The following is a 15042-nucleotide window of genomic DNA, read 5'->3' on the forward strand; positions in this document are numbered from 1 at the left end:
GTGGTTAGGGGCAATCAGGCAAGCAGGCAGGTGAGCGGTTAGGAGCCAGGAGTCCCAGATTGGAGAGGGTGCAGGCCAGGCTGAGGGACACCCCCCCACACACACGATTTTCATGCAACGGGCCACTAGTGTATTATAAACAAAAGAAACCAAATAATTGTGAGTAAACGTGATTGGCTCTTAAAAGAGAATTTGTTTAGAGACATTTCCAGAGTTTTTTCTTATAGGGTTTATCATACGGACAAATGTAAAAGAAAAATCAAACCAATACCAAAAGTAAGTTTTGCCTAACTTCCTACTGTCTGTTCAGATCCCAGCTAGCTTCTTCATTGCTTGAAGGCTAATCTGACTCTCTACTACTACCTTTAACCAGGCACTTCCACATCTGTAAAACTAAGGGGCTGAACTTTAATGATCTTGCTCTGAGTCTAGGACAGTGATGGCGAACCGTTTGAGCTTGGCGTGTCAGCATTTTGAAAAACCCTAACTTAACTCTGGTGCCGTGTCACATATAGAAATTTTTTGATATTTGCAACCATAGTAAAACAAAGACTTATATTTCTGATATTTATTTTATATATTTAAATGCCATTTAACAAAGAAAAATCAACCCAAAAAATGAGTTCGCGTGTCACCTCTGACACGCGTGTCATAGGTTCGCCATCACTGGTCTAGGACCTTAAAATTTTACAGCTGAAGCCCATGGTAGAAAATGCTGCAGCACTCCACAGAATCCTCCCCTCCCCTAGGGCACTGCTTCTCAAAAGAATGTGCATGCAAATCGCCAGGAGATCTGACTGAAATGCAGATTTGGTTTCAGTAGATCTGGAGCAGGCATTTCTAACTAGCTCCCAAGTGATTAAAATCATGCTGGTTTGTTGACCACACTTGAGCCAACAAGGCTCTAGAATTGCCTCAACTCCAAGTACCTTTACATATTTTTAGCATGGCATTTATATCACTTTATTGTGATTATTTCTTGATCCATTTGTTTCTCCATTTGCCATTGAACTCCCTCGGGGCATCACTTACTGTACCTCTAACACAGGGGTGAGGAACGTTTGGCCTGTGGCCCATAAAAGGCCTTCAAAATAATTTGGTCTGTCCCTGCCAAGGCATTGGGGGTGAGTTAATTAAATGTTTAACCAAATATAGCAGGTTAATTGTTAAGTTGATAATTTCATATGGCCCTTGAATGATGTTATAAATATCCAAATGGCCCTTGGCAGAAAAAAGGTCCCCCACCCCTGCTCTAGCACCTAAGTATGATGCAATTTCAACCAATTCCCAGAGACTGAATTTCATAAAGTAGTGTAGCACATATGCTCTAGTCAAACTCCTTGTCTTTAAATCCTTGGCCCAAATTGTACTTTCTTATCTCTGTACTTTTATGCAAGTTTCCTAGGTGTCTGTCTCAATTTCTTAATCTTTCAAAGATGATAGCAACAATAATAGCTACCTCACAGGGCTTTTGGTAGGACTGAATTATATAATACAAGTAAAATGCTTAGTTCAGTTCCTGGCACTTGATAAGCTCTTAATAATGTTAGTTATTATTATTGTCATTAAAGCTTGGAGCACAGAACAGAGGAGACTGGGGAAACATGACAAATAAATATAACGTGATACCCTGGATTGATTCCTAGAACAGAAAGAGGACATTAATATCAAAACTGGTGAAATGCAAATAAAAGCTAGACTTCAGTTAATAGTAATATACCAATGTCAGTTTTTCAGTTGTGACAATATACCGGGTAATATAAGATGTTACCAATGGTGGAAACTAAGTGAGGTGTATAAAGTCATTCTCTGTAGTATCTTTGCAACTTTTCTGTAAATCTAAAACTTCTAAATAAAAATTTATTTAACAAATAATTTGCATTTCCTTCAGACAATGTCACAATACATGTATGTAATCAATAGTTAAAATAATTGGATAATTTAAATTATATATAATAAACAGAACTAAAGGTTTTAACTTGACCAAAAAAATGGAGCTTTGAAGGAATTCACATTTCATTTACTACTTTATTCCTAAATAAAGAAAGCAATCCAGCAAATAAAGAAATGAAGTTCAAGTTTGAATTCATTTACTTCATTCAACAGATTTATTGAGTACATACTGTGCTAGCCACTTAAATTACAGCAAAGAACACAAAATAAACATTGTCCCTGCACTCATGGGCTCTATAGGCTAGGACTGAGGTCAGCCAACTTTACCTGTAAAGGGTCAGAAAATAAATATTTTAGGATTTGCAAGCCATTCTGTTTTTATCACAAACTCAACTCTGCCCTTAGAAAGCAGCCAGACAATACCTAGATGAATGGGTGTGGCAGTGTGCCAATAAAACTTCATTAATGGACATTGGAACTTCAATTTTATATAACTGTCATTCATTAATGGACATTGGAACTTCGATTTTATATAACTGTCATGGATCATAAAATGATGATTCTTTTGCTTTTCCACCCCAACAAATTAAAAAAATGTAAAAACATTATTAGCTCACTACAAAAACAGGAGGGAAGCTGCATTTGGCCTATAAGCCAGAGTTTGCTGACCCTTGGTCTAGAAGGGAAGACATCAAAATAGATCAACTGTCTCAAGATTGAACAGCATTCTCTGCTGGATTCCAAGTTTCTTCTTGATGATACCATTTTATCTGTATGATAAAGTACTTCAACTCTTTTTTCATTTAAACTTTCTATGTCACTCTCTGTGACATGTCTCACCCAAGGTCACAGATTTAGCAGCAAAGCAGGTCTTTAAGAACCTGCCGTCCTGACTCCCGGTCCAGTGCTCTTTCTCCTGTACTAATCCCTACCTGAGGCAAAGGGTCACTTAACTTCTCAGTCACTGCCTGAACTACCCAAGATGCTGTCCACCTAGCTGTCATAGGACCATGAGCATCCGAGGTCCTCCATCTGACACTTTGCATGATCAGCCCAGCGCTGGATCTGACATCACCTGTCCTGGATTCTCAGACTCCCTCTTTGCATGCCATGCAGTGCACCTGTCAAGCTCTGAGCCCTCTCCCAGACACCCACTTCGAACGTTGCTGCAATCTTCCACTGGGGAGCCCCGCACCGTTTCTTGTAATCACCCCAAACTCTAAGGTCTCTAATGACCCTTCCTGGGACATTCGGTCTGACACTCCCTCTGTGGTGCGCCCGTACACCGCCCACCGAAGTCCCGCACCGGAACGGTCTGTGTCCCGCAGGCACTTACGCTGAGCAGCAGAAAAGGCCGCGTGTGCTAGGGCAAAGAGGCCAATGCCTACCAGCCCCTTCCACAGTGACAGCGCCATTATTCCGGATGAGCAGCAGCCCGAGGAAAGCAGCGAGGGGCGGCAAAGCAGTTCCCTCTCCCAACGGTGGTTGTCCACGCAGCGCAGAAAAATGACGTCACTGGACCACTGGGCGCGAAGTGTCTCACAGAGGTGGGAAAACTAAAGAGCCTTCAGAAAGCGGAAACAGAAATGCCGGGAAGGAGGGGAAAGCACGGGGGTGGGGGCGGGGAGGGGGAGGTCCGCCAGTGAGACGGCCTGCATAGCACCGCCTCTCTGAGAGGGAGGAGCGGCTGGGAGGAAGGGGGCGTAAAAGGAGAGGCAAAAGTGGACCAATGGGAAAGCTGAGAGGAAGCTGAGCGCTGACAAGGGGCAAGGGGCGGGGCCTATGGAGAGGCGGCTTGGGAGCTATAGAGAGGCCCGGGTGCGGCAGAGGGGCGGGGACCTGGAGGCTGTGGTTAAAGCCTTTCAGTGCTGGGTTTCTATCCCTGGCAGGGGATTTTCAGTTTGTTTGCTTGTTTTGTTTGTTGCTTTTCCCCTCAAGCTGTGTCCTTTGTGTGTGTGTTGGCTTTTCTTATGCTTCAGCCTTTTGCGGACTGGCACTATGGGAGGAGGCAAGAGTGTGAAAGCGAGGAGGCGGGTGGGGTGCAAAGGAAAACATCCAGGGTATTCGGAGCCCAAGACACAAGGCACCCTGGGGCAAAGTTAGTCCCCCTTTTCCTTACCATCAAAAGGTCTTTAAGAACGATTCCCGCGCAAATTGGTAGCACAGCTGGAGTGTTTTGTCATGAAGAGAACGAGTTTACATTAGGGATAAGTGAAAGGGGAGGAATATATGGATGCTAATAAGGCAGACCCATCTTGTCTCTATCTCCCTGTGTCTGTCTCTCTCTCTCTCTATCAAAATAAAATGCACTCTCCTTTCGCGATTTAATCTTTGTCTTTATTCCACAAAATATAGATATTCAATAGTGAGGTTCTCCCCTTGAGCTCTTTTCACTCTGCTCTTCTTTGGCGAGCTCTCCTATTCATTCCCTCTGCTTCAGCTTTCAGACATATTACTGCGATTTCAAATTGACGTCTCTATCTCAAATGTATCCCCCCAGCTCCAGACCTGCATTTCCGTCTACCTGTTGGTCATTTAACTCTTTCCTCTGGCACTTTGAACTTAATATGGCCAAAACTGAATTCATCTTTTTTGCCAAACTGCACCAGTATCCCCTGATTGGCACAGGGTTGTAAACTGCATATCACAAGGTAAATGCATAGTGTGGTCAACATTCATTCTCCTCAACCCCATTTAGCTTGAAAATGCCTATCCTGACCACCTCTTTTAAATTTGCAATCTTCCCATTCCCAATCTCCTCACATATTCTATGATTTACCTATCTATAATAATAAAAGCATAATATGCTAATTAGACCAGACAGCCGGACAACCTTCTGGACCAAGCCCAGGCTGTGAGGGCCAAGCCCCTTGAACAAATTTCGTGCATTGGGCCTCTAGTTTATTATATTTGTTGTGTTATTATTGTTTACTATATACCTCTGGAATGTAAGTTCCAAGAGGACAAAGATTTCTGTCTGTATCTAGAACATTGCCTGTCAAGTTGTAAGCATTCAAATAAAAGTTTGCTAACTGAATAAATTATAGGAAAGAATGAGGGAGGGATACACCCTTATTTGAAAGTATCTCTGTAGAGAGTCCTTCCATTACTTTGAATTGGGTTAAATAAAAAATCTCTGTGAACTTATACACTCTCTTAAATTTTGATAATCATTTGATTATTAATTAACATTTTCTGATATACTTGAGGTTTTTCAAGATGTAAAAACTAAAAAATAAAAGAAGGTCTCCAAGAATTATCAGATTTCCTTAACTTGACCTACATATATTTTTTGTTCTGGGTCTCATTGTCCAAGCCTTTAATTATGGTCCTTATTTTTCTCTGGGAACTCTCCAATTTCTTCACCTCTAAACCAAGATTTGACACAGTACTTGATCAATATCAAGTACAGTATAATGTATTCCTTACAAATGCAGTTCTGTTTATAAAACTCACAATCAGGGAGAACCAGGAAGTAATCTGTCTGTACAAGACAGGGAAGTAATTCCTTCTCCACCCAGGAAGGTTACAAGATAGTAAAAATAGTTAACAAAAAAAATTTCTTAAAATTTTGTGTTGGCTTTGATGATGGTCAAATTGAAGTTAGCCTTCTCAGATACCCTATTAAATTGCCTTTTCTAATATTAATTTATCTGAAGCAGAAAATGATTTATAAGTTTTCTTAAAGGAGTTGAGATCTTGTTTCTTTCTTTTAAAAGGATGAGATTAATTTTTTTTTAAAAAAGAAAGAGCCAGTAAGGGATCTGATTTTTGTATAAGCCACTAATATATTATCCTAGTCTTCAGGGAAGTGACATGTGTCCAGGCATTAAATTTTATTTTCTCCATTATCTTCTTAAAATGCATTCCCTACTCTCTTCCTTTGAATCTCTTACCCATGTACTGAGAATAAAAGAAACTAGGCTAGTTTCACATTTTCCAGAAATAAGTGGTTAACTCATATTCATGGAGTGAGATTTTAATTGTCTTATCTGTGGATTCCAACCTGAAGGGAAGCCAAGGTATTCATTGTTACAGTTACCACAGACCGTATCATTCAAATAAGTACTTTCGATCCACTCATACATTGGTTGAAGTTAATCCCAAAGGTGCAAGGTACATCTAGTGGCAGCACTTTTTACATGGGTTCTTAGAACAAGAGTCAAACCTCATGAGAAAGAGCATTTAAATTCCTAGGTGATCCCAGAAGTGCCTTTAGTTTTACCAAAGAAACAGACATTTTCCATATGCACAGTGCATAAATGGTGTGGATGTTATTTAAGGTGGGGATAACCATCTTTAAAGCGTTTCCTACCGAGATTTATGAAGACTCATCTCCTTTCCCTAGGATAGTTTGTTGAATAGAGAAACCACTGCAATTCTAGAATTGTCGAGTTAATTAACTTTGTTGCATGCCAACTAACTAGACGAGTAACTTCATATACCACTCATCCAAGTCTCCATTTCCCACACATATTCTCCCTCCATTTAGCACACTCTGTCCTTTCCTAAGTGGTTAAAAACTCCACTTTCCTAGAATACATTCCTGACTATGATCAGTATCTATAAAAGTTTCATATCTATTATGGGTACTAAACATTTTTTCAAGCGATTGCTATTTATTACAACTTCCCTGGGTAACAAATTCTAGAATTTGACTACCTTCTGTATAAACTAGTGTTTTCGATATTTATGTTGAAATTGCATCCAGTTAATATGTTTTCTTTACAAAAGTGATGTGTGCTCAGTGTAAAAAATTCAAATGACAAAACAATGTATTCCTCTTAAATCATTAAGTGGTGCCTTGGTATTTTAAGTTTTGAATCTTAGTAAACAAAACTGTGATTAATTGATTCATGTCTTTAAGATTTGTTTGCTGGAAGGTCCATACTACTGTGGTTAAAAGCACATGCTCTAGAATAAGATTGGGTTTGAATCCTGGATTCTCCTTTACTACGTATAAGAGATTGGACAAGTTATTTAACTTCACTGTGCCTCAATTTTCCCATATGTAAAATGGGGATAATAACAGTACTTACCTGATAAAATTGTTGTCAGGATTGAGATGATACATATAAACTGTTTAGAATAATCTCGTATGTAGTGAGCACTCAGTAAATGTTAACCATCATTATTATTGCTGTCACTGCTGTTGACTCTTCTAGCTGTTTTTCCAGACTGAAGAGTTTATTCCTTTAGTCTTTCTTAAAAGATCAGTTGCTTTTTCACTTTGATTATTTTAATTGCTCTCCTCTGGACCATTTCGATTTACTAATATCTCTTCTGGGGTTTCATTACCACATCTGCACAAAATATCCTAGGTTACTTGTCTGAGGTTAATATGATTATTCATTTTTAAAAACCCTTGATACCAAAAATGAAACAGAACATCTTATTTGCTTTTTTAGCACATTGGGTTGCTGTGTTTAGGAAATGAACTGAAAACTCCAGCATAATTACACTGGGTTCTGATAGTTGTGACCTAGTCTGTTCTATTTCTTGAATTCAGGCATTCCCTATATAACTGCCCTTCTCTTTCTACCCTCTCTTCTTTGGGAGAGAATTGTTGGAGTAGATCCTGAAAGAGGTAGGAAGGAGGTGATGGAATGCAGAGTACAGACTGAGACGTGTTTCTTAAGGGAGTAGGAAACACCTCTTACACTGAGGCTGGAGCCGAGGAAGAAAGGATAGACACTGATGCTATATTTAACTAAGTTGCAGGGTAAGGAAGGTGACAACAATTTTCTTGAGAGTCTTGTTTTGTTTTTGTTTTTTTCAGTTAAAAAGGAGGCAAGGTGTGCATTCCAGGTGACTTGTCTGTATAAGAATGGAAGTCACCCAGATAATGGCAGGGTTGGGGTGGGGGGAGCTGGAGGAAAAGAGGAAGCTGTGAACCATATGTCCAAGTCCTCTATGAATGTGTGGGAGTGAACAGGAAGTCATTAGATGAAGGCAAGAAGAACAGGAGATGTCATTCAAGCTTCAGTGGAGGATGGAGGTATAATGAGCTTGGAAGAAGTAAGTGGAGCCCTCTGATACAGTGTGTGAGTTCTGTGTATTTGTGTATGTGTGTGTGGGGGGACAATGGGGTGGTGAAGAAATGAGCAGCCTCCACTTGAAACAGCTTTAGAGCATGTGATGTCCAGGGTGAAATTCAGGAGAGGGAGAATCCATGCAGCAACTGAGAGTGTTGGGTAGTTTGTTTATAATGGAAGGAATTCCAGAGAGCACATGACAAGCATTGGCAGGAAGGGCAGTAGTGAGAGGAGAAACAGGGAGGTGAGAGTCAGAAGCATAAAGCAGTGTTGGTTTGAGAGGGAAGTATATTCTGGGGGAGCTGAAGGATCTTGGGGATTGGCCCACTTGGTAGGGTTATTGCCATATCAAGATTCTTCCTGGCACTCTGAGGTAAAGAGGTTGCTGGGGAGGGCATACTGTGTTGCTGGGGTCATATCAACAGAGGTAGAGTCTGAGATGTAAAGGCTTGCTGACTGTGGTCAGGCAAGCAATATGTGGCTTTGTTTTTTTCAAGCTCCAAACACTAGGACAATGAAAGATGGTTTTGTGCTGAGGCAAGAAAGATTTGAACTGGGTGATTAGGCCTGAAGAAGCAGGTATACTCCATCACTAGTCTTCTTGGTGACCATGATAGGTCTGGGGAGGGGGTAGTGGGAGACTGAGAAGGATTCTCATGCGGGGTACTTGCCTCTACAAAGCAAGCCCTGTGTGAACAGAGTGGTATGGTTAGGCTGCAGTTAGGGTGTAGGGAACAGACATCCATGAGGTTTCTTGGGAAGGCAAAGACAGATCTAGATACTAAGAGGAGATAATCAGCTCACAGTTACTGGACAGTTCTTGACCCAACTTGGAGTTGAGCACTGTTCTAGCGCCTTTTTTTGAAGTTCAACATCCTTGCAGAACATAAACAGCTGGTTAGTGGGAGTGAATCTACACCAGGGCAACTTAGTGTTGCCTGAATGTTACTTGTTTTAGGCAAGAGGTTATATTTCCATGAGATGAAAATGTTTGAGAATCATGAATTCCAGGCAGAATGATAGGAATTGGATTGATAGTAGTACCATTAGTGGTATGACATTTTTTCGAAGGAATACATGTTTGTAGGAGGAAATAATGAGCTCATTTAAAAACATTTTGGGAGAGACCAAGATGGCGGCATAGGTAAACACCGCAGACTGCTGCCGCAAACAACCACTTCAAAAATACAACTAAAAGACGGAACGGACATCACCCAGAACCGCAGGAAGGCTGGCTGAGGAGAGACTCTTCAACTAGAAGGAAAAATAACAGCACACCGAGGCTCAGAGGAGGCGCAGTGTGGAAAAAACTCAGGTGCGGAGGTGCGCGCGCAAAGCGGGCTGGTGGCTGAGAGCGCGGTTGTCGTTTTCGGTCAGGGGGGAGTCTCAGACTCTGAGCTCCAGATACGGGCGAATCGCTGGGGACTCGGACCCAAACGGGAGAAGCGGGAGTGTCTGGCATCAGTTGGAAGGCAGCTTTCCCTCCGAGGTTTGCAGCGGTTCCGGGGGTTCTGAGAAGCAGAGCCTCTGGGAACGGGACTGAGAGGGGCCATAACCGCTCCCTCCGCCCGCCCGCCCTGTTGAGCCCGCCCCGCCCAAGCCCTGCGCAGAGCCATTTGCCAGATCGCCTCAGGCAAAGGCTAGATTAGCACCTCCCCAGAGGACAGAAGTTTTCCGCGGCAGACACAGCTGATTCACACAGCCAGTCGGCCTGGTGGTCAAATCCCTCTAGTATTAACTACAACAATCAAGGCTCAACTAGAACAAGACTGCGCACAAAGACCACTAGGGGGTGCACCAAGAAAGCATAAAAAATGCGGAGACAAAAAAACATGACAGAAATGGACGATATAGAGCTAAAAAACGCAATTTTGAGGGCTTGCAATAAACTTTTGGAGAGCTTCACGAAAACTAATGAGACCCTCGATGCTATGATAAAGAAACTAGAAATTAAGCATACACGCTCTGAAATAAAGAATATTACACCCAATAGCAGACCAGAGGAGCGCAAGAATCAAGCCAAAGATTTGAAATGCGAAGAAGCAAAAAACACCCAACCGGAAAAGCAAAATGAAAAAAGAATCCGAAAATACGAAGATAGTGTAAGGAGCCTCTGGGACAGCTTCAAGCGTACCAACATCAGAATAATAGGGGTGCCAGAAGATGAGAGACAGCAAGATATTGAAAACCTATTTGAAGAAATAATGGCAGAAAACTTCCCCCACCTGGTGAAAGAAATGGACTTACAGGTCCAAGAAGCGCAGAGAACCCCAAACAAAAGGAATCCAAAGAGGACCACACCAAGACACATCATAATTAAAATGCCAAGAGCAAAAGACAAAGAGAGAATCTTAAAAGCAGCAAGAGAAAGAAACTCAGTTACCTACAAGGGAATACCCATACGACTGTCAGCTGATTTCTCAACAGAAACTTTGCAGGCCAGAAGGGAATGGCAAGAAATATTCAAAGTGCTGAATACCAAGAACCTACAACCAAGAATACTTTATCCAGCAAAGCTATCATTCAGAATTGAAGGTCAGATAAAGAGCTTCACAGATAAGGAAAAGCTAAAGGAGTTCATCACCACTAAACCAGTATTATACGAAATGCTGAAAGGTATCCTTTAAGAAGAGGAAGAAGAAAAAGGTAAAGATACAAATTGTGAACAACAAACATGCATCTATCAACAAGTGAATCTAAGAACCAAGTGAATAAATAATCTGATGTACAGAATGAACTGGTGATTATAATGAATCAGGGACATAGAAAGGGAATGGACTGACTATTCTTGGGGGGGAAAGGGGAATGGGAGATGCGGGAAGAAACTGGACAAAAATCGTGCACCTATGGATGAGGACAGTGGGTGGGGAGTGAGGGCGGAGGGTGGGGCGGGAACTGGGAGGAGGGGAGTTATGGGGGAAAAAAAAAAGAGGAACAAATGTAATCTGAACAATAAAGATTTAAAAAATAAATAAATAAATAAAATGGATAAGATGCAAAAAAAACAAAAAACAATAAAGATAGATTTTTTAAAAGATAAAGCATAATTTAGCTTATTTTGCAAGACTACATTTTTGCCCGGCCAGTGTGGTTCAGTGGTTGAGCATTGACCCATGCACCAGGAGGTCAAGGTTCCATTCCCAGTCAGGGTACATGCCCGGGTTGTGGGCTCTATCCGTAGTAGGGTGCGTGCAGGAGACAGCCGATCCATGATTCTCTCTCACCATTTGTGTTTCTCTCTCTCCCCCTCTCCCTCTTTTTAAATTTGAGCCCAGTTATCCACCAGGAATCCTTGGTGGTTATATTCTTTCTCACGGTCAACACATCTGAACTGGGGAAATTAGCTTTAAGAGAGCAGGAAACCCGTTCATGATTAAAACTCTCAGCAAAGTGGCAATAGAGTGAGCATATTTCAACATAATAAAGGCCATACATGACAAACCCACAGAAAACATCATACTCAATGGGGGGAAACCAAAAGCATGTCCCCTAAGAACAGGAACAAGACAGGGATGTTCACGTTCCCCACTCTTATTCAACATAATACTGGAAGTACTAGCCACAGCAATCAGACAAGGCGAAGAAATAAAAGGCATCCAAATGGGAAAGGAAGAAGTAAAACTGTCATTATTGGCATGATACTTACTGTATATAGAGAACCCTAAAGATTCCACCAAAACACTATTAGAACTGATCAATAAATTTAGTAGTGTCAGGATACAAATAAATATCCAGAAATTGGTTGCATTTTTATACAGCAATAATGAACTTTCAGAAAGGGAAACTAAGACAACAATCCCATCTACAATTGCACCAAAAAATAAAATACCTAGGAGTAAGTTTAACTAAGGAGGTAAAAGACCTATACTTGGAAAACTGAAGACACTTAAGAAAGAAATTGAAGAAGATATAAATAACTGGATGCACATACTGTGGTCATGGATAGGAAGAATTAACATTGTTAAAATATCCATACTACCCAAAGCAATCTATAGATTTAATACAATTCCTATCAAAATACCAATGGCCTATTTCACAGAACTAGAACAAAATAGTCAAAACATTTATATGGAACCAGAAAAGACCCTGAATAGTCACCACAATCTTTAAAAGAAGAACAAAGTTGGAGGTACCATCCTACCTTGTATACTACAAGGCAATAATAATCAAAACAGCATGGTACTGGCATAAAAACAGACATATAGCCCTAACCGGTTTGGCTCAGTGGATAGAGCGTCGGCCTGCGGACTCAAGGGTCCTGGGTTCGATTCCGGCCAAGGGCATGTACCTTGGTTGCGGGCACATACCCAGTAGGGAGTGTGCAGGAGGCAGCTGATCAATGTTTCTCTCTCATTGATGTTTCTAACTCTCTATCCCTCTCCCTTCCTCTCTGTGAAAAATCAATAAAATATTTAAAAAAAAAAACAGACATATAGATCAATGGAACAGAATAGAGAGCCCAGAAGTAAACCCAAGCCTGTATGACCAATTGATACTTTACAAAGGAGGTAAGAACATACAACGGGGTAAAGACAGTCTATTCAATAAATGGTGTTGAGAATATTGGACAGATGAATGCAAAAGCAATGAATCTAAACCACTTTCTTACACCATATACAAGAATAAACTTAAAATGGATTAAAGACTTAACTGTAAGACTCAAAACTGTAAAATTCCTAGAAGAAAACATAGACATAAAATTTTGGACATTTCTCTTAGTAATATTTTTTTTCTGATATATCTCCTCAGCCAAGGAAAACAAAAGAAAAAATAAACATATGGGACTACATCAAAGTAAAAATATGCTGCACAGCAAAGGAAACCATCAACAAAAGAAAAAGACAACTCACTGAATGAGAGATAATTTTCTCCAATGATACATCTGATAAGGGGTTGATATGCACAATTTATTATTATTTTAATATATATTTTTTATTGATCTCAGAGAGAAAGGGAGAGGAAGAGAGAGAGAGATAGAAACATCAATGATGAGAATCATTGATAGCCTGCCTCCTGCACGCCCCCAGCTGGGGATCTAGCCCGCAACCCGGGTATGTGCCCTTGACCGGAATCAAACCCAGGACCCTTCAGTCCGCAGGCTGACTCTCTATCCACTGAGCAAAACCAGCTAGGGCAATATCCACAATTTTAAATTATTATTATTATTATTATTATTTTAAATCCTCACCCGAGGATATGTTTTTTATTACTTTTATTTTTAAAATTTATTTTTTAAAAAATATATCTTTATTGATTTCAGAGTGGAAGGGAGAGGGAGAGATAGAAACATCAATGATGAGAGAGAATCATGGATCAGCTGCCTCCTGCATGCTCCACACTGGGGATCGAGCCCACAAGCCAGACATGTGCCCTGACTGGGAATCAAACTGTGACCTCCTGGTTCATATGTTGACACTCAACCACTGAGCCACGCTGGCTGGGCCCAATATCCACAATTTTTAAAGAACTCATACAACTCAACACCAAGAAAGCAAACAATCCAATTACAAAATGGGCAAAGGACCTGAATAGACACTTCTCCAAAGAGGACCTGCAGATGGCCAAAAGACATGAAAAGATTCTCCATGTCACTAATCAGAGAAATGCAAATTAAAACCACAATAAGATATCACCTCACATCTGTCAAAATGGCTATCATTGATAAATCAACAAACAAGTGTTGGTGAGAATGTTGAGAAAATGAAACCCTTGTGCAGTGTTGGTAGGAATGCAGATTTGTGCAGCCACTATGGAAAAAAAATATGGAGAATTCTCCAACAATTAAAAATGGAACTGCCTTATGACCCAGTGATTCCACTTCTGGATATATATACTAAGAAACCCAAAACACTAATTCGGAGGAATATATGCACCTCTATGTTCATTGCAGCGTTATTTGCAATAGCCAAGCTATGGAAGCAACCTAGTGTCCATCAATAGATGACAAAAAAGTGGTGGTATGTATATATAGTGAAATAATACTCGGCCATAAAATAGTGAAATATTTCCATTTAGAACAGCATTGATGGAACTAGAAGGTATTATGCCAAGTGAAATAAGACAAACAGTGAAAGACAAATATCATATAATTTCATTTATGTGTGGAATCTGAAGAACAATATAAACGAACAAATAAAACAGAAACAGACTCAAAGATAGAGAACATACTAAGCCAGAAGGAGGGAGGGGTGTTGGGGAACTGGATGAAAAAGATGAAGGGATTGAGAAGTACAGGTGGTAGTTACGAAATAATCATGGGGATGTGAAGTACAGTATAGAAAATATAATCAATAGTAATTTAATATGTGGTGCCAGGTAGCTACTGGAATTATTGTGTGTGTGTGTGGGGGGGGGGGACACTTTGTAAAGTATATGACTGTACACCTGAAAGTAATACAAAATAATATTGAATGTAAACTGTAATTGAATAAATAAAATTAAATTTTAAAAAATAGCAGGAAAAAGGAGCAAGAGGAGATGGAGAGACCAGGCCACACCACAAAAGATTTCTTGGGGGAAGGAAAGGGATTGTTGGGAGCATGGATAAATTTGAGCACAAACCGAATGAATCTTCTTTGTGAGACTGATGAGTTTCTCTACATAGGTTCCCAATGTGAGAGATGAATTATGTCAGGTGTTTATATGAAAAGAAATCGAACTTACATACATGCATAATCCTTGCCTTTGAGTTCATTCTTTTATGGACTACTACAGTGTTGTTTTTCAATGAGGACAGAACAAGGAGAATCCAATTTAAATTACAGAGATTTAGGCCACTCCCAAGGGGACAACTTCTTGTACTGTTAAGAGACACTGGGGAACTACTGAGATGGGTTTTGAAAGATCCATTCCCCTGAGAGCTCTAAGCGTAGGATCAAAGCAGGCCTAGCCCAATCTGCCACTCCTTGATTACGCTGAGCAGAGGTTTCTTTTCCAGAAGGCAATGGGCTAGATTCGAAGGTCTTTCATTCCCTGGCAGCGCCTTAGTGTCTGTGTGCCGTGCTGGGAGGAGCTGGTGGACAGAAGGCGAAGGGACCCAGCAGAAGGAACTGTGAGTGTCGCGGTCCCTTTAAGTGAGGCATGGGCGGCGGCAGCGGCGGCGGCGGCAGCGGCA

At 40.8% G+C, this 15042-nt stretch overlaps 1 protein-coding gene across 1 annotated transcript in view; it reads right to left on the minus strand.

The window, feature by feature from the left end:
* The window catches only part of MMGT1 (membrane magnesium transporter 1), a 12875-nt gene extending 9369 nt beyond the window's left edge, over positions 1-3506 (minus strand). Inside the window, exon 1 of the mRNA XM_005865322.2 lies at positions 3230-3506. Within this exon, the coding sequence (XP_005865384.1) occupies positions 3230-3308 (79 nt within the window). The 5' untranslated portion in view covers positions 3309-3506. The remainder of the gene's footprint in view (positions 1-3229) is intronic.
* Between the last annotated feature and the right edge of the window lie 11536 nt (positions 3507-15042).

This window comes from Myotis brandtii, unplaced genomic scaffold (genome assembly GCF_000412655.1).
Source record: "Myotis brandtii unplaced genomic scaffold, ASM41265v1 scaffold206, whole genome shotgun sequence".
Lineage (NCBI taxonomy): Eukaryota > Metazoa > Chordata > Mammalia > Chiroptera > Vespertilionidae > Myotis > Myotis brandtii.